Source organism: Numenius arquata, chromosome 12, assembly GCF_964106895.1.
Source record: "Numenius arquata chromosome 12, bNumArq3.hap1.1, whole genome shotgun sequence".
Lineage (NCBI taxonomy): Eukaryota > Metazoa > Chordata > Aves > Charadriiformes > Scolopacidae > Numenius > Numenius arquata.
The window spans coordinates 6,681,989-6,701,435 of NC_133587.1; the positions used below are offsets into that span (position 1 = coordinate 6,681,989).

Genomic DNA, 19,447 nt, shown 5'->3' on the forward strand with positions numbered 1-19,447 from the left:
TGAACAGCTTCAAGCTGCGCCAGAGGATGACTGAGCTGTGCTCCCCACAGATTTCCCAGGAGCCAGGACTCCTCCAAGGCAGTTTTCCTCTGGCAATATTTCCCATTAACATCTAGGCTACGTATAGTACCTGCCAGATTTTGTCCCGTAATACATTCATCACATTTATATATTAAAAACAAAAATAAGCTTTGCAGCTGTTTTTTTTTTTTTTTTTTTTTAAATAAAAACTTGTAATTACAGGTTTTGAGTAATGTCCTCAGGAAACAATTGATGATGGGTATCATAAATTACAGAACATTGTGCAGCAAAATGCAGAGACTTTACATACCCGAATTAAAAAAGGAAAGTGTATTTCTCTGACCTATATAGAAATTAAAAAATAAGAAATCAGTCAGATAATAAAATTATTTTGTTCTAATGCACAGCAAACATTCCTGTCCAGCCATTAAGATGACAACGTTTCCAGTAGGATCTGAACAACAGAGAAGAAAATACAGATTTAATTGTACAAATCTTCTTCTGCATCTGCTGTTGTGTGGATCTTCATCCGCTAAAAGTACACCAGCACCCAGGGAGCTGCCAGGCAGGAGTTCTTAGAGGTGACTGAAAGCTGGCGTCATTGAGTTGCTTTTGTCCCCCTTGGCTGCCATGTGCCAAAGGAGCAAAAACAGTAGAGAACGTGTAAAATCAGCAAAGTGTCTTTCATTCCATCATTGCTCTAAACTGCTGTGTGTACTTCGAGAGCTCCTCAGTTTGATCCTGAAGTTCCCTCATGGCATTTGTGTTTGGATATTGTATTGCAGCATTTTTGGTGGCGAGAGCCAGGTTCTTCAAGAGGCTGCAAAACCGGCTGCTGCTGTGGAGAATGTCGTTTCGAGCATCTCTTTCTTGAGTTTCCTGGCAGAGAGAATCCACTAGCTTTTGTCCCACCATAATGATCAATTTGCTGTGGGATATGAAGACTTCGGGTGGCTGGTTGTTGCTCAGACTATTAGTAAATACACCAATTGCCTTGTGAAGTGCACTGAAACACAGCTTACAGTGTTCGGGGAGAGTGATTTTCTTCACAGAGTCCTGCTTGCTTTGCGTGACAGTCTTTTTTGCAGATGGCAAAACCTGGAAAAAATGTTAAAAAAAAAAGTAGACTCAGTGTGGCGGCACACTGTTTCTTTATTTTCTCTACCCTGTATTCACATGTTTCTTCACTTACAGGGAGTTTTGTTAATATTCTACAAATTGCCCCAGTCCAAGAGTCTCTTACAATCATTTCTCCTTCTATAAAGTATTAGACTTCAAAGTGGTATTTTCTCCCGATTGCCTTTTTTCCCTAAACAGACTTCACTCAACATGATTTTAATAACGGATAGCACACAAAGTGCTGTAGCTAAACATCAACCCTTTCTACAGTCTAGACTTCAAGCTTTCAGATAGTACAAAACATTCTGACTTGATCTTTAATGGAGCAGGCTTCATGAGGTTTATGAATGATTAAAACTGTACAATAACGAGAGAGTATATCCTTATACCAGTGCGTGACAAGGTATTTTGAAATGCTAACTCTCACAGCCTTATCCCAAATGGTAGACAAAGGCAAGCAAATAAATAGTATGATTTTAAACTAGAGTGGTTTGTTACATTTGAGGAAAGTAAATGTTTTGCCGGGTTTTCAAGCAGTAATTCTAAGAACCAGTTCTGAGAAAATGAACTATGAGGAAACAAATTGATCTGTATGTGTGTCCAAATGCAAATTATTTTGAGTTTTAGCAAGCACAGAAATCGGAGACTACAAGTCCTCATAAGTAATAGTTTTCAAAATCAGAAATACCTTTGGTTTTGAATCTGTACTCTTCTTTGCTACTTCTTTACCTGAAATGATTTTCTGTGCCTGTTACAAATCAAAATGAAAGCAAAGTTGAAATGGTTTACATAAAATATTTTAAATATAAATGTGTTCTTCTCTTATTTCAGGGGGAAACAACTACTTGCTATGCAGTCTTCGTGTTATGGACAACAATGGTACATTTATTAAAAGCAAAAGTGTCGGATCCTGGAAGATCTAAGACTGAAACCAGTATCAAGAAAACATAACAATTCCTAAATTCTAAGGATAGGCCAGCATTTCTTTGTGAAACCAAGAGAGTTATATTCTTAGTAGGCATTTCAGTAATTCTAAGGAGTGATTCTCAACACAACAAAAATTATTCTAACAAATATATTTGGTAATTCACAGTAAGAGTTTAATTTGTTAAATCAAATTTTGCTACGAAAGCATGCTTTCCAATACACCTCGAGTTAGACAGTTATCCCTTCACATCAAACAAACAAAATGTACTGGCAAGAAAGGAACTATTAGTCGAAAGAGAAGAAACAAATTGCTAATCCCCAGCTAAAAGCTGTCTCTCAAATCAATTTAAACAGGCAAGCTAAAAATCTGTTCCTAGTGCTGGCTGCCTGGGTAAGTTCTCAAATGCCAGTTCTCTTTATTACTTAAAATTACTGATCATTCTACAGGTGCCATCTAGCACTCTAACAAAATCCTGAATTCACATAAAGTCTGGAAAATAGGAAGTTGTGCAAACTGAATTTGGCACAAGTGCAAAGATAAAATAGTGCTAATAGCTTAATATCTGCAAATGATCAAGAATATAGACAGTAAAATGCGGTTGTACTAACCTGTAACTGAACGTAATCGCAGTCCTCAGTGGCATTTTCTTGTCGTTTCTCAGAAGAGACTTGACTTTGGTTGGGTTTATGAGGAGCGTTTCTTTGAAGTGAATCTATTTCTATTCTTCTTGGCACTATGATTTGTTTTGCCATTTTGTATTCTGGGTGCACTTTTGGTTGCTTCATTTCTTGTTCCTTTTCATTCTTCCTGAAGAGAAGCTTTCCGTTGGCAATGATGATGGATACAAACCTCTTGATGTCGTCGGGAATCGTGCGGGCTACCATAACAAAGCGATCAAGATCATCTGGGTTGTTCTGAGGTTTCCTGAGGATCAAAGCCTCTAGTGACCAGTTGCAGTTGTTTAGAGCTTCTCTTGTTTCCGTTAAGATTTGGGATGAGTTCATAAGAATTTCTAGTTGTTTTTTAATTCTGGTCTGAAGGTTGTTATCAGTGAGGTAAGAGGCATTTACCTTTATGACTTGAGCAAAGGCCAAGAATTCTCCCACTGATACTTTTATGTGATCGACTGCTCTGTGAATTTCTTCGATGCTTTTCTCCAGGTGCTCTTGTAATCTCCATTTACTGCTCACAAAGATCATTAAACTTGCAACCGAGCTGGATACACCGTGCTGCAATTTAGTTAGTGTCTCTATCGCTACATCAAGGTCCAGTTTAATTTCTTTGGCAGGCTCTTCCAAGGACGATGTAGAAGAAGACTCAGCAGAAGACTTCGAGGATGTAGAGAGTGTGCTGCTTCTGCTGTCCACGCTTGACACAGATAATCTGTCTTGCTCTGATTTGGCATCTCTCGAGAGCTGTGGAGGAGCACTGTATGCTTGGTCTCCAGAGCTATCGCTGTTTTTTTCCACCTCTTTCTTGGACTGCAAAGCGGTGGGCAAACCTTTTGGAATATCATAAACATTCTCTTCAGAGATCTGATTCTCAGCCTTTGGAGCCACCAGGAGACTTGGGGGTACATCACAGCTACCGTTTTGTGGCAGAAGGAGCACGTCCCGTGAGGATGGAACATCATAAAGATGGATATCCGGAAGTGTTAATTTCCGTTGTGTTGGTGGAATATCATATAATTGTGGATTTATAACTTTGGCTTCAGTATTTGTTGTAAGCACCTTGTATCTGGTGGGTGGTGTATCATACAGCACCTGGTTCTCCAAGGAATGGCCAGAGGGGTTTTGTTTTAATCCTGCTTTTTCAGGTGACACTGGAATATCATAAATCCATTCTGACTTTCGAGGATTTGGCAAGGTATTGTAGTGGCCCCATAACTTTTTCTGAGACTCATTTTCTGAAACATCAGTTTCTCTTTTGGGAGGGACATCATATAACTGCAACAGAGCACACGGGATTTAAAAGCAGTGTTTTATACAAGAAATAAGAAACAAAACTGAATCCTCAGAGCATGCAAACGTATGCAATTCCAGTAATGCCAGTGGAACTGCACCACAAAAATGCTAGATCATAATTTTATCTTCTTTCTAAAATACACAAGCTGTACGTATGAAGGTTAAAATATTTTGAGCACAGGTGATTAAATCACACAGCAGTGTCCCCACCCAGTAAAATCTGTGAGCTCTTTCCTGACTCCTTGGCAGTGGGAAACTTTCATAGTTTTCTGAAATGGCTACAAGAAAAGTGAAACACCAGTTTATTAGTGGGTAATTTTAAACACCCAGTTTTACAGAAAGAAGGAGCAAAGACTTTTATTTGCCTCTGCGTAAGAAAACACTTGGTTTTCCAGTATTCCCACCCACATTCATATGCATGCCCTGACAATAAAAAATCACCAACAGACACAACTGACCATTCTCAAATAACTGCAATGAGTTTAAATTTTTACTTGATATAGGTTTGCTAAGGCAGATACAGATCTTGCCCAATGCCTTAAATATATGGGTATGCACAGCTGAGGTCTATAAGCTGGAAAATGCAAATGCAAGAGCACTTCTTGTGTAAGAAAATCCAGACTGATACTAACAGGCATTTTGGGACAGATGGCACCTGGATGCCTTACAAGCACAAAGCACAAGCATAAGGGAGTGCAGGGAGCTATAGGAGTGTGCGGCAACAAGAAACAACTGAAGGTACCACTATGTAATAAAAAATTTTAGAAAGAACTGGCCAGGTCAGACCTCCCCATCTGCAGAAAGTGTGCATGGGAAGGGAAGCCCGGACCAGGGTGTTTCAGACCAAAGCCAGAATTTTCCAAATTTCCCATGGACAAAGAATTCTAAGAAAATTTGATTTTGGAAGCAATGATAAACCGTGTCTCCGAAAGGAAATCTGCTCCCAGGCTGTTGCAGCTGGTCGGTACAATTGCTAACAGCCATGGCGATGTCAGGAATGCCAGCTTCAATGAGCGATTACTGATATGCCAGCACCCCAGTTGTGGGTGGCACCAGTCCTACTGTCCCTGCTGAGCAGGCTCTGCAAGACCAGCTCCTCCAGTGAACCTACAGCACTTCTCTTTAAATCCACAAAAAACCAGGAGGCCTCAGATTTCCTGTGCTGGGATGGTCTGCCCTGAGATGCTGCACCTGAGCCCTGGGCACGTGTGCCATGTGTCAAAATTCTCTTGCCTCCTCAAACTGTGCAGGGAACCTGAAATATTTGGCACTCAACTAATAAAGAGTTTCCATCAAGGCAATTTCTTTGTTGTGAAATTTCAGATCAACCCTTTCTTCAAGGGTGGCACTTGTCAAATAGAGGGGAAAGGATGGGAAGCCTGACCCCTCCCAAACCCAGGTGTGCTCCCCAAAAAGGTGGCAGTGGAGTGCTGCATGGAATGGGGACAGTTAATTTCTTTCTGCTTAAATATTACAAACAGACATAACAATGTAGGGTACTGAATTTGCTTTTCACACTGTCATCTTGTTGCCTGCAGTCTAAAAAGCAAATGCGAACACAGTGGTACCCCTGGTCCTGGTAGGTACCCCGGCTACCCAGGAGCCAGGTAGTATTTCTCTCTTCAATGTGAGGGACAAATGAGGGAGACTAAAGATGTGCTGGTCTTATCCCCGCCATCACCTTGAGGGAGGTTCAGCACACATGCCCAGCATCATAGTCATGAGAGTTTATTCTCGTGTCCAACGACTCTTACTTACGTTGCCCACTGGTGAGTCTTTCTGGACAACAGCTCCTGCCTTTTCTGGGCTGGACGGGATCTTGTAAAGCTGCTTCTGCTCTTCCTGGAAACCCTCGGTGGATCTGACCGGCAGAGAGCCCTTTCGTGAGGTGGGCGGAGTGGCACCACTCTGGTCAAAGGGAAAAAAATCAGGTTGACTTAAATCCTTTTTAAAATCCATGGACGACTTTGGTGGAATCAAAAGCTTTGGGGCCATGTAGCGCGTAGCTCCTATTTGGGACATCATAGGTCAAACCCAACCGGCTGGAGAGCTGCTGGAGCACCTTCCATAGCACTGCACAGGAGGGTGGTGGGCACTAGGTGGTGCCAGGCAGCCACCACCTACACGCCTGGCTTTGGCTCTGAGCAGGGATCACCCCACTTAGACATCAAAGTGGGTAACACGAAGAAGTTTGAGGATAACTTGATAACAAATGAATTAGGGCAGGCTCAACCCTGCACTGCCAGGTGCTGCCGAGGAGGGCAAGATGCGCAGGGAGGGTTCATGGACGTGCTCCAGTCCCACACACACCTTTGCGTGGTAGGTGATGGGATGGTGCTGGGGCCTGGTGCCTGTCCCATCCTGGTGACCTGCACAGGCTGCAGTGAGACGATGAGGAAACGTGGTAACGTTCACTCTCCCCAGGGCAGCGTGGTATCAAGAGCAAGATCGTGTAACAAGAGACTTCAGCGGTAGATGCAATCAAAGTGTTGCCCTCACCCCGAGTGCGTCATGGTTACATGATCTAATCCCTTGCATTTTCTTGCCCAAGAGGCGGTTGGTGTGGGTGACATTGAGTTTCTTTTTTTACATGCACTACTGACTCTTCTGTAACCATCTTGAAATCTTCCCAATCAAATGTCACGGAGACAAAGCCCATTTCCTGATGGACAAACCAAGGCGGAAGCTGACACTGAGAAGGGTTCATCTGTTCCCTGGAACTCAGTGATGGTAAAACTGAAAGCGTCTATTAGAAACGTACCAAATTCAAGACACATTTCTCTAGATGTCTAACAAATTCAAAAGAAAACCGCTTCAGGTTCTGAACTTCCCTAAAAAAATATTTGAGTTTCTGCCAAATTTTATGAAAATTTTACAGAAACAGGGAAACACTAGCGTTTACCTTAACATCTATTCTGTGGTCCTACAGGGTGACAGCTGCATGGGGGGACCATGGCGGGACTCACCTGCGTGAGTAAGGACTCCCGGCGCTGTGTGGATGGAACGTCGTACACTTCACTCCTGATATTTGGGACTGAAGCCCGGCACGCTCTCGGGAGAGTAAGCAGGTGCTTTTAGAGGGGAAAAACAGTAATGAGAAAGCTGCAGGGAGTAGGAAGCTCAGGGCATCTTTGAAAACTCAATTAGTTGAATAGGCCACCATTAGAGTAACCAGTCTTAAGTGATTAAAACCCTTTCAGCTTTTCACTGATGGTGATAGACAGGGACTGACCTTACAAGCAGGCATGGTGGTTTTTCCCCATAATTCTCCTTTGACAGCATTTCTGCTTTATTTCAGATAAGATAAAAATTGGCACATACAAATCAAAGACAATCTGCCTTACTGACACAAAGGGAGAGAAAAGATTTGGAGAAAATCCAGCTCAGTTATCACTTAAATCTTTAGACTACCCAAAAGCAGAACCACTAAAAAAAGCAAGAGGGGGAATTTCTACTTCTGCAGTCTCACAGAGCCATTAGGTCAAGCCGTGTTCAGTGGGAGTGAGAGCAGCAAAAGGGTACAGGCTGAGACACGTTATTCTGTAGTTATGAAAAATGGTCTCCTTTGGAAGGAGTAAACAGTTACCTTGATGTCCTGTCCAGCTCCATAAACAGAGAAGTCTGATCTGGGAATTACATTGAGTCAATTACAGACTAATTCTCCTGTTTGCTTAAAACATCATTTTAAGAGCTGTGACGAGATCTGCGGGACAATTAGTTAAGGTGCCAAAATACGAGTGTTGGGGAAGGACGTTTTTAAAAATGAACCCTCAAATCATGTAGTTTTGTTCATTTAGCCTAGCTCTTGACAGCTACTTTATAAATGGAATATTGTAAACTACTGACCCACAGAAACAGTGCTGCATTACGATAAATTCTGTAAAATCGGAGGTAGCGTTCTCCATCATGCAAGTGATTGTTGTAGTGACTAAGTTTTGGGGAAATACGGCAGAGGAACAAGACTCCAGCTTTACAACTGCTTGCTTGTCTTTGTGAAAGCGCTTAGCTCTTGTCTGAAGGAAGGGAACGATAAGTGAACACAAATCCCCTCAGCGCTCTGTGATATGAGCCCTCTCACTTGCAAACAGGGGCAGAAAAGAGACTTTCCCGAGTAGAAAGGATAAAAGGTAAGTGGTATCAAGAAAGCCATCCTTAGCCCAGGTCTGTTTTCAGATGGACAGATCTTACTCAGTACATAGCAAGAAGGAAACTCACTGAATATCATACCTTACTATCACTTTGAGAACGAATTATTTTAAAATACTTTCAGTCACAGTAAAGCAAGAAGGTGCCCTGTGTATTAGGCAACAAATAAAGAATTGACAAATCTTTTCTATAGAGTGGAAACCCACAGGCTCTGAGGGATCTTGTTTTGTTTTATTGCTTTCAATCAGCTCCCTCAAAGACTCACAGTGGCTTTCCCCAGCTGCTCAGAGGACAGCTGGGAATGTCGGGAACTTTGCCAGTTGTGCCATAGGATCCAGGCCGAGCAGTGGGGAGCGCTGCGGCTCGTTCTGTGCTCGCACAGGGGGTTCAGCGCAAGCCTCCCCATCCATCTGTGTACACCATGGCACAGCTGGTGCAGGGACAGCTGTGACGCTGTGCAAGAGGCAGCTCAGGCAAATCTGAGATTCTAAATAATAAAAGCAGGTTAGGCTAGGACTTTTTTCTTTCTTCCTTTCTCTGTTAGAGTAAACAAGGCTTAGGTAAAGAAAATGATGAAATGACAGACACACAGCAACAGCCAAGGAGCTCCTCTGTTGGGCCATTCATTCAGATAGAGAATAAGAGATGGTATTTTCACTCTGATTTGCTGGCACAACATGGAAAATTTGTATCAATCCCACATTCAGTTTCCAAATGCCTTCTTTAGGGTTAGGAATGTGGAGAAATCAGATCAGCAAGCGCAAAAGGGTCTTTTCTAGCCATTACTCGGTTTGAGCTTGCAGTTACAGTGACTGTACACAAAGGCTGAATGCGCAGCTGCAGCGCTGAAAATTGGGTTTCAGTCACCAGAGATGCACCGAGTTTGTCTGTTTTCCAGCATCCATTTGCCAGACAGAGGAACCAGCACCTTGGTTTCCACAACTTTCCTGCCAGGCAGCTGTAACGAAACCCCGGAAAACCAGGTTTGCAATTCCCACACAGGGGACCGGTGGCTGCTGTCGTCCCATACACCCTGGTCACTGTCTCAGCAGCAGCAAAAGCAGGCTGGGAGAGGAATTGATTCAGGCCATACAACCAAACCCTGTGCCCTCCAGCATGTCTAAAGTAGGTGCTGCTACTTTGTGCAATTGCAGTGACAGCATTGAGTAGCAAAAGAGAGAGGCAGCATCTCTGTGAGCTCGCTGAGGTGCTGGAATACTATATATTAGACTGAAGGCAGCAATCACACAGCAAAGAGATTTTTGGGTGGTGTTTTTTTTTTTTTTTTATTATTACAAATCATCTTCCTGTGCAGATGGATGCAAGGACCCCACGTGTGCCCAGAGAACTCTGGGTGGACACATGCTGTAGATCAGAGGAGAAAGTTCTGTGTCTTGTTATTTTAACTGTGGGGTAGGTTTGTAAATCATTTCTAGATTCTTCCAAACAAATGGTATATTCTTTACTTCCTGCCCTATTTTACAGCTGCTTTAAACTGTCAAAAAATGAGTGACTACAGAATATAGAGTCTCTCATCTGTTGCCCAGAGCAGCATTTCTCACGTATGCTATAAACTGTAGTAGAATTGATGAGAGTTTCCTAAACATCATTTATTTGAATGGTTTGCTGCAAATTCCAGTGAAATGCTCAGGCCAACAGCCTTTATTATTTTCCTGCTCCCAGCGATTGTTTTAATAACATTTGTTATTTTTATATTCTTACCTGGCTTGTTGAACTTTTGGTCCTTTCACTGAGCAGCTGCGCAGCCAAGGCTGGTACCTGGTAGATTCCTTGGGCAGGCAGGGTAGAGACCCTGGCTGGAGATTTAACCCACCCCTCCATCTTCTCGTAGGTAGACGATGACACAGTAGGCTTAGGGACAGAGGGGACCTGGTAGATGTTTTGTTGGCCCGCTGGTGACTCTGCAGAGTCACTCCGGGTGGAAGGAGGCAGGAGGACAGCCTGAGAGGCAGCAAGGAGCTGGAGGCGGTTAGCAGGGGCCAGGCCCTGCCTGCCATGGAGGGAGCATTTCCACCAGCCATCACTGCCAATGACATTTTGGTCTAGAACTGTCAGGATGTCACCTTTGCGGAAAGCCAGCTCATCGGAGCACTCTGCCTTGTTGTCGTATAACGCCTTCGCCAAGGTATTCTGGAGAGAGAAAAACATTGGTATTGCACTGTAACACCAATAAGAATCATAGAATCATCAAATCATTTTGGCTGGAAGAGACCTTTAAGATCATAAAGTCCATTACCCTGGCACTGTCAGGTTACCACTAAATCATGTCCCTCAGCACCACATCAGCACATCTTTTAAATTCCTCCAGGTAATAATAATACTGCGATGTTTCTTCAGCACCTTTCCCTTCAAGGCTCTTGCAGAGCTTTGTTAATTACTTGGACTTTATGAACATCCCTATATGAAAAATAGGTGATTTTTCCCACTGCCATTCTGTGAATTCTTTGTCAGAACCTGCAGAGAAAATGCATCTGCCATCCAAAAGTAAAACTCATGCCTCCCTACCTGCTACCCAATTTATCTGAGGACTTCAGCTGCACATGAGAAAGACTAATTATTTCTTATCTGAAAAAAAAGAACCAAACCCTTGCTTATTTTCCTTTAATTTTTTTTGCCCCTCTGAGAGCCTTGGGAAGACAGACCTCTCAGTAGCACCAACACCAAGGGAGTTACTAAGTGCCCATTAGTAACACCAGTGGCAGAAACACTGCTGAAGACCTGAGGTAGGCTGCAGTGCTTCTGAAGACCCAGACCCCAGCTGTCTGTGTCCACGTCCACCTCAGACTAGAGAGTTGGATCCTACTGATTCAGAGCATTCCAGGCTGATGGTTTATGGGACACATTAGCTCTGGGAAAAATCTGATTATGCACACAGTGGCACTAAACAACTGCTGGCTGGCAAGTCTTCATGGCAGATCAGTGTGCTTGTGAACTTATCTTCAGGTAAGCACACCCAAAACTGCGCCCGTGTTTCTCTCCATCGCAGAGATGTCACCTGTGTCTGACTACTTCTGTCTCCAGTATATCTTTCAGCATCTTCATAGGGTGCTCTTATTGTATTTTTTTTTTTTTTTAGACAGGAAACCAAGGAAGAGTAGAGTAAGTGACTTTTCTAAGATCACAGATGGCAAATATTCATGTTTCCCAGCTTCCTCACCACAGGCCTGCCCTACCTGTCTCAGCTGAAGCCCATAACTTTCTGGCAATCAATCATGAGTGTGTAGATCACCACATTTTATTTTTAGTGTATTTATTTTGTGTATGTGCTTACTCATTACAAGATAACAGTTAAAAGAATGAAAAGTAGTAGCAGCGGTACCTTTATTCACCTGAGAAATTTGTGCAAAGGGTAGAGAGCTCTGTAAACATAGTGTTTTTCAGTAGGAGATACCAGTTGCTTCCAGCTTTAAAATTAGACTGACTGCTTCCCAGTCAGTGGGACACTGGCTGTGTTTCAGCATTAGTTTCTTATCAGAAAGTGCAAGTAATGTCCAAAGAGATAGTACCCAAATAGGAAACGTGATGCCTTGTATTTTTGTCCAGAGCATTTGCTGTAAAGCAACAGCTGGCTTGAAGTTGCAGCAGAAGAAAACCAATTTGTCAGCTCAGCTGATGAAAGTGGCCTGTTGTTAGCAGCAGTCGTCAGGGTGGCCATGAACAATGGCCCTTTTGTGATACATGGGCTTGTCCATCAGCAGCTGCCAGAGATGGACAACAGTCCCATTTACCTTATGTCCCAGCCTGGTTAAAACAGTCTTCTTGCCTTGAACATGGGAGCCCACTTTCTGTTTGGACAATGCCAAATGCTCTGAACCTGTTGGAAGTCAGGCCTTCAGGAATCCCAGCCCAAAGCACAGCTCGGGGTACGTTTGGGCTTCACACAATATTGTTGCAATTGCAAAAAAAGGAAAACAGCCAACTTTCACTGCTATTCATCAGCAACACTTCTAGATCCAGCTTAACGTTTGATGCCTTCTTGCTGGGCACTACACAGACATGCTGAAGACAGACCCTCTTCTTCAGGCCAAAGAGGGTGGACAGAGGGACACTGTGCCCCTTCTGCAAACAGGCAACTGAAATGTGAAGAGCCTTATCCAGGCGCACGCAGGAAGTTGGTGGCATAGCCAGGAAGCCCAAACACAGGAACTGAGCCCCTGTTTAGTGCATTAGACAAGACTGTCCATCCCAGCTGCACCAATACAAATAAGAGGAACATTTAGTTCACAGTGTGGTTTTAACAAACCTCTAAATGTTGATGTTTCCCTAGCTAATTCTTTTTTGTGGAAACAGCATAAAGCACGCATTATTTTGGGCTAATTAATTAATCAGTGTATGAAACTACACAAGTCTAACTTCAAATCTCATTTGTTTTAGAGTAAATATACTGATTTTCACTAGGTCAGCATTTGGCTTGTGCACATCAGTGAAAATTTCTGCAATTACTGTAGACTACAACCTAAGCTATGCACGTGAGGAGGTACCTTCCCATTAGTGATATTTCAGCAACAACAAAATGCAACTGCAGCAGGTATTAGCAGGAGAAATAATTCCAACTATTCTCTCATTGCTTTTCATAGACATTGCTAGCTCTGCTTTGGGGCAAAATGAGTGACATGAGAGGACAGCCAGGTCAGTGAAAGCTCCATTCAACAGCAGAGGTGTTCCATGGAGAGGTTGTCAAAGCTCAACTGACCAACATTTCATTCAAGATGTGTATATTCGGGGGCATTCCACGGAATGAAAAGTTAAATTCTAAACTTGCATCGTGAAAGTCATAAACCTTCTCAGAGTGGTCTCTTCACTTGAAGCACAGCACGCATTCTGTTGGGTTTGCCAATAAAGATGTGCAAACATCCAAGGGTGAGTAGACCTCAGCAAGATACCAATCCAGAGAAGAACACAGTGGTTCCAATTTTGAAAGGTGGATTCAAAAAAAGTAGGGGATTAAAAAAAATATGATAGGACACCATGGAAAACCTGACCTGGCTGGAACAACAAATCTGTTTATAGATCATCTCATATCCCAATTGTAGGGCTGGAACCAAAAAGTTAAAGACCTTAAATAGAGAAGTGATGGAGACAGGCCCCAACCTCCAGACTATAGAACACAAATGAATTAGAAGCTTGTCAGACCTCTGCAGGTCAGCAGAGCTCTCAAAGAGTGGAGGGGAAAAAGAAGAAGAAAGAAAAGAAAGCAAAGCAAAGGTTCTTCCACCTAAGGCAGCGCTAAATTAAATTACTAGTTTCAGGGCAGATGATCAGCATTATAGACCTAGAAAGCAAATCTTTTCCATCTGCTCTCAGTTTCAGTATTGTGTAAGTGCACAGCAATATCATTCAGTTATTTTCTTTCAGGAGTACCAGCCCATCACTGGCACAACTGGCCAGCCGCTGGTACAGATACAATTCCAGGTGACAGTGAAAGGCATTAGTGATCTAACTGGCTTGTAGCCCTTGGGGACATTTTTCAGTGCATTTTTAAAAATGAGAGAAACTTAGGAAGGTATTTTAATGAAGATTTCTTATCCTTTTGACTTAGAACTAGTCTCTGAAAGAATTTATAAAAGGAATGTATAAAAGCCTCTTGTTGCAGTGCAATAAGAGGATGCAAAAAAAAAAAAAATCCAAGCCACTAAGACAAAACAAAAAAAACCCCACCAACATCTTCCCTGAACAGACTCTTCTGCGTATTTTCAGTGCCCGCAGCTTGGCAGAAAGTTGCAGAAATTCATTGAAAAACCAAGGCAAGCAGCACCACACGAAGGAAATAACTTCATTTCTGCTGAATTTTAATCCCCCCCAAAACACAGAAGAAAGAATATTTTCACAAGGTGTAAAAACAACAGATCAAACAGGTCTGCCTTTGTATTTTGCCCTGTTCTCCTTTGCTCCTCTATTTAGAGGACTATTAAGTCCCCTTTATTTCTTGTTTCCTTTCCAAGCATTCTGGTTGCTCACCCAGCCTCTCAGGACCTGAGCACACCCGGGCTGGTGTGGGGGATACCTGTTTTTACATACATTTCTTTTATGTAGCGTTATCACCAAAGGAATGTAGGCAATACTGTTCATATAAGCTTCATTAGTTTTTAGGAGTCCCAGCTGTGGATTCAACAAGTATTAGCCCAAGATGTTGAAGCAGATGTTGAAAATCAGTCTAATATTGGTAAAACAAACTGGAACAAACCCACAGCAATGCCTAGCATCAGAGATGCTGATGTGTTTAGCTATTTTATAGGATATACTTAAAAGCAAGCATAGAACTAGCTGGCTTTGGTACTAGGAAGCGCTGCAGCTCCAGCAGCAAAGAGCTTGCTATGGGTTAGCTGATTTTCTAGTGGAGTTTGAAGTGGTACTGAACCCCATGGTGCTAGAAGAACCTGCTGGAGCCACTCACCTGGGTCAGTTAGGAAAGCTAGATTGGTTATGTCTGTGTTCCACTGGAGTTTAACCCCCAACAATATTCCCATCAGGAGGGTATGGCCATGCTGAGTAAAGCAAAGTACTGCAAGGTCAGGCAAGGAACCACCACTCTCCCATCTGTGCCCTGTCCCCTCCTGACACCCAGCCCACCGCCAGTGTCCCATGGGCTCCATCTGCTCATGTTAAGAAATAGAGTTACTGGGGAGCCATTGGATGCCAAATCTGTTCCAATTTGCTTCCCAAAGAAATCTCATTTTTGAGACACTTTTAAGAGAACTCATCTCAGGCTGTGGATTTTGTGATTCCAGTAACAGTAGGAACAATTTTATAGACAAAAGTTACAGGAGCTTTATGACAGCTGAGCGCTTGGTCCAGCAGCAGAGATAGCCAAGGTCTACCAAGTCTATCTCCAGTTACCCGGAGCGAGGTTATTTGTAGCTCAGGCTCCGGCTCATCTAATGCGGAGCTATTTGTCAGAAATCAGGCCCTATCTACACTTCCAGCTGCCTAGGACATATGTAAAGATTCACTGTGGCAGCCCCTTTCTATCATGTAAGCAGAAGCATCTCTGACCTGCCATTAACTATAAACAAGTTCTGCATTCCCAGGATCGCAGAGACCTTATGGGACGCTTAGCTAGGAGGAAACTGTGCTTTGGGGCCAATGGGATCTGTATTTTTACTTTATTACCAGAGGAGCGGAAACTGTCTGTCTAACACTATCATCCACAAAATGCCATCCAGGGCCAGCTGTGTATAGTTCTTCATTATTTTATGTGATCTCGTTAATGTGTCCTTACAATAACCAACATGGAATAAGTACTAAAGCAACACAGATGAGATCAAAGTGGTTTTTCCTTCTTTGACATTTGTTGCTTCTTCCCAGTCAGCAGCCCTGAAAAAAGCCTCCCAAGACAAAGAACATCTTAAAAGCCAGTTCATCGCCCCATGAGAAAGCACCTCGGCAGACAGCGCTGTTACTCTTCTCTCACTGAGCGGATTCTAACAAGACGATGACAGAGCACAGACCTAGAAAACTCTGCAGCCTCTTCCCGAGACGCTATTCTCCCCCATACAGAGTCCGTGACCTCGTTAGAGCAATGCAAATTAGTCATGTATCTTGAGCCAACCTTACTGAATGGATTTACAGTACAAGACCTCTGGTAACACAGGCTCAGTTAACTTAGATGTGAAGAAAAGCTTTTGTGTAGAAGGAAGTGTCTCCTCTTTTACTGGGTTGCAGATCAGATGTTACGATAGTGACTCTCCCTACAAATCTGACTTTTTATATCTTTATAGTTTGTGTATCTTTATCCAGCAACGGTCCCACTGCAAAACCTAGCAGCCCTTGGGAGTCTTCAGAATGAAAGCTGTTAAGTCATGTTTATTAATGAAGAGAGGGAAATTTTTAATTAAGTCAGTAAAGCTGATCATTATACAAATTTGTACAATTCTATAATATAAAATTGTATAAGCTCAGAATGGGAGTACTCACACAGACTGACACCAACGCTCTGTATACACAATAAATACCTGTGCTAAGGCAAGAAACCTCACTAGTACTAAGATCTCCTGGTCCCTCTCCTGTCCCAATCCTTATCCTCACCCAATAGTACTTCGCAACAGAAAAAACCCACCCTCATAAAATAGATGCAAATGACGCTAGAAAAATCCTTCACGATTATCAAATGATAATTTGAGCGTCTTGCCTGCAAGTCTGCCAAAATAATTTCTGTATTCCTCTCTTCCCACTCAGTTTGCATTTGGAAACTCCTACATACTATTCACTACTACGTATTATTTCTTGTGATATGTAGGTGCTGTAGTACTTCACAGCACTTCAAATAATAAAATAATATTTTTCCTCTATTGTCTTAAACTTGCTTCTAAAAAACATATTGAAGTAATCTAAAAGAAAAGAGAGCTTTTATCATGGGAGTTTTTGTAGATGAAGATAAATAATTCTCAGCTCCATTTTGCACATAAAAAGAAAAAAATATCTGCAAGCACTTTTACTGCAGGAAAATGGGACTTAAATATTTGAGAAGGAAAAGATACAACTAAAGGCAGTGGGCTGTGTTTGCTAAACAGTTATGTTCATGCATCAATGACACCCTCTGACATGTTTACAGAACTGTTTCCAGTTAATCTCTTCACCTCCCAACAAAGCTGGAGAAATAAACATTCTCCATTGCCCGGTGAGCCAGGAACACACTTCCCAGAGCAGTCCCTTTTAAACGGCCGGCCAAGTTGAGTCAATTTAAGTTTTGCCCATTTCAGTTAATTGTAGAGAGAATTTACATGGTCAACACACACAGAAGAAGGAAGAATTTACCTGAAACGCTCACATTATTACTTGCATGGGCCTTCCTTCAAGCTGTGGGCTTTGCATTTGATGTGCAACATTTTCTGTGAGTTGCAGAAGGTCCTTCTACTCTATTGTTTGTTTGTGTATTTTGGAAAATAAGTGTTTGTTATACAGAATTTTCAGATCTTTTTGTACAAGCTTCAACAAGCAATGGATGTCAGGACTTGGTTTTATTGCCTATTCAAAGGGTTAATCGATTTTTGGAGGGTGGAACTGGGTGCTAATAATGAGATTTTAAATTCTGAATGGTCAAGTGAGTTTCTGATAAAATAAAGAACAATCGGTTTCTAAACTTCAGGCAGAACCACCTCGATGGAAATTGTGCAGCTACACATTAGGCAGTGCTGCAGGGGTGGGAATTACAAGCCAGTTCTGTTCATTTTCCCCTAACTCCCATTTCTCTACAAATGTAGTTAATCAAGTTCTAGCTGTGTTAAATCCAACAGTTTTCAGTGTGATCTGGGTTTCATTCCCATTCATAGCATTTTTGTATGTGTGCTCTTATGCCCAAGTCCAGGGAAAAATAAACTGCCATTTCTCATATTTAAAAAACTGAATATATATGTATTTCTGGGTTTTGTTTCCTTCTGCTATCTGAAGTTTTTGCCCATGTGCACCAAATTACTTTTTTGACTTTTCTAGACCTTTTAGTATCTTAATTATATTTTACTACAACATTTATTTCTAAACATGAATTTAAAGATATAGAACAGTCTGACGAGTACAAGTTTCCTTCTTCTGCCTCCCAAGCAATAGCTGCTTCACAGAGACCCGTCAGAGCAGAGTCCTTGCTCTCCTTCCTCTGCTTGCCCAGGGAACAGGCAAGAAATTCCCAGGACAGGGATATCGGGAGCAAAGAGCAAATTTTTCATTTGCAGTGACTGCTGTATATTCTTCCTCCTGGGCACACAAGCGTGACGGGACGCTGTCCCTGCATCCATCCCATCTGACCTGCGGTGGAGTTTCTGCTCATTCCCTGGACGCGGCAGAAGTGACAGCGGATGAAGAGGCAGAGGCTCAGGGGTGGGTGTTCTCTGATTCATAATGAATCAGCGACACCACAACTCCCAAACGCTGCCGCTTCCTCCAGCTCTCTCACTGCAGTTATCGGTCCAAAACCGTTAATTCTTTTTTAAGACCACCCTTTTGCACAAAGCTTCATTTATCTGAAACGTTAACATTTCTTTTGGAAGAGAAGTGGGTGGTTTTTCCCCTGCCCTAATCCCCAGCTGCATCACCATTCCCGGGCAGCAGCTGGACTCTGCCCCTTCCCCTGTCATTAAGGCAGGGCACAGGGTGACCACACAGACCCTGCCCCGAGTCCCAGCTGCCAGAGATCAGCTGTAACGTCAGCCTGAAAGACCCAGGCAGCCTCACAGCCAAATCAGTCCTGCTTAGCACAAAGCAAGCTAATGCTGGGTGCCCGTGTGTGCTGGAAATCTGGGCAAAATCATCAACATATGACTATAAAAATCCATTTGATCCATCCGCTTATTCCCCCCTCCTCCCAGAGCAGAGCAGTATTTCCTAAAAATGAACGCTGCTACCACTCCTTTCCTCTTTCAAGCTTCAGTTCTCTTTGCAAAGAGCACTGCAGGACGTGCTCAATCATTATCCTAGAGCGCACAGACTTTCCCAGGCTCACACGACTCATGTTGAAATTACTTGACATTTTCTTCATCAAAGAGTGACTCAAGTTGTTAAAATATTTCCATACGCATTTTCTAGTAATCAGTGTAAAAAACCCATAATCTTTTTTGAGATCACGTATAACTCAAATGTTAATTATTTAACCTCATTTTTTCCAAGAAAATATGGAAGGCAAGGAATATCCTAATTGCCAGCCAGGGTCATTCATGGTAATCTTTTTAATAAGGCATATTATTGCTTAATATCTACAGTACAAAACCTTACCCTTCTTAACCACACTGTTGTTCTTGATAAACCATTTTTTTTTTCAGCTTAACAACTTGGATTGTATTAAAAAAATTAAGACCATGTGCTATTAGTAACATGCAAACAAGGTCAATGGCACGCTTTGAAGAGCGATCCTCCTGGCAGATGCAGATTTTACGCTATATACACGTCCACCACAAATGAAACAAGCAAAGCCATTAAACCAACAACAGAAATAAAGTAACCCAGTACTTACATTGACCTTCATTTTGTCGTCTACCTGCTTCCCTGTTACTCCATCACCTCAGGAGAAGGCTGACAATCTCCCCCAGCCCAGTTGAATAGATGAGGCAGGAGCACTGGAGGATCTGGCTGGGAGCCTGGAGAGCAAATGCCCAGCCTCCTTCCACCTCCTGCTGCATTTGCTGGGAGCCCCAGAGGAGAGCAGCTATTGGGGATGAAGGGAGCTAATTACGTAGCAAAATTATCTGCAGGGTGCAATTGGCCTGCAGCTGCTGATGCTAATGAGGGCCTGGTGCAGGACACACAGATGTCCCTCCTGCAG

At 42.7% G+C, this 19,447-nt stretch overlaps 1 protein-coding gene across 2 annotated transcripts; it reads right to left on the reverse strand.

The window, feature by feature from the left end:
• Positions 1 to 221: 221 nt before the first annotated feature.
• On the reverse strand, positions 222 to 19,150 carry CASS4 (Cas scaffold protein family member 4). 2 transcript variants are annotated; one of them, XM_074157430.1, is made up of 7 exons: positions 19,139 to 19,150; positions 9,901 to 10,329; positions 6,999 to 7,103; positions 5,791 to 5,940; positions 2,677 to 4,014; positions 1,829 to 1,888; positions 228 to 1,119 (listed from the first exon to the last, which is right to left on the reverse strand). In XM_074157430.1, exons 1-7 carry the CDS (start codon positions 19,148 to 19,150, stop codon positions 706 to 708), a joined length of 2,508 nt encoding a protein of 835 aa, XP_074013531.1. In that variant the 3' UTR covers positions 228 to 705. The 2 variants fall into 2 exon arrangements, with proteins under 2 accessions (XP_074013532.1, XP_074013531.1); XM_074157431.1 differs by lacking the exon at positions 1,829 to 1,888 and having other exon boundaries at positions 222 to 1,119.
• Between the last annotated feature and the right edge of the window lie 297 nt (positions 19,151 to 19,447).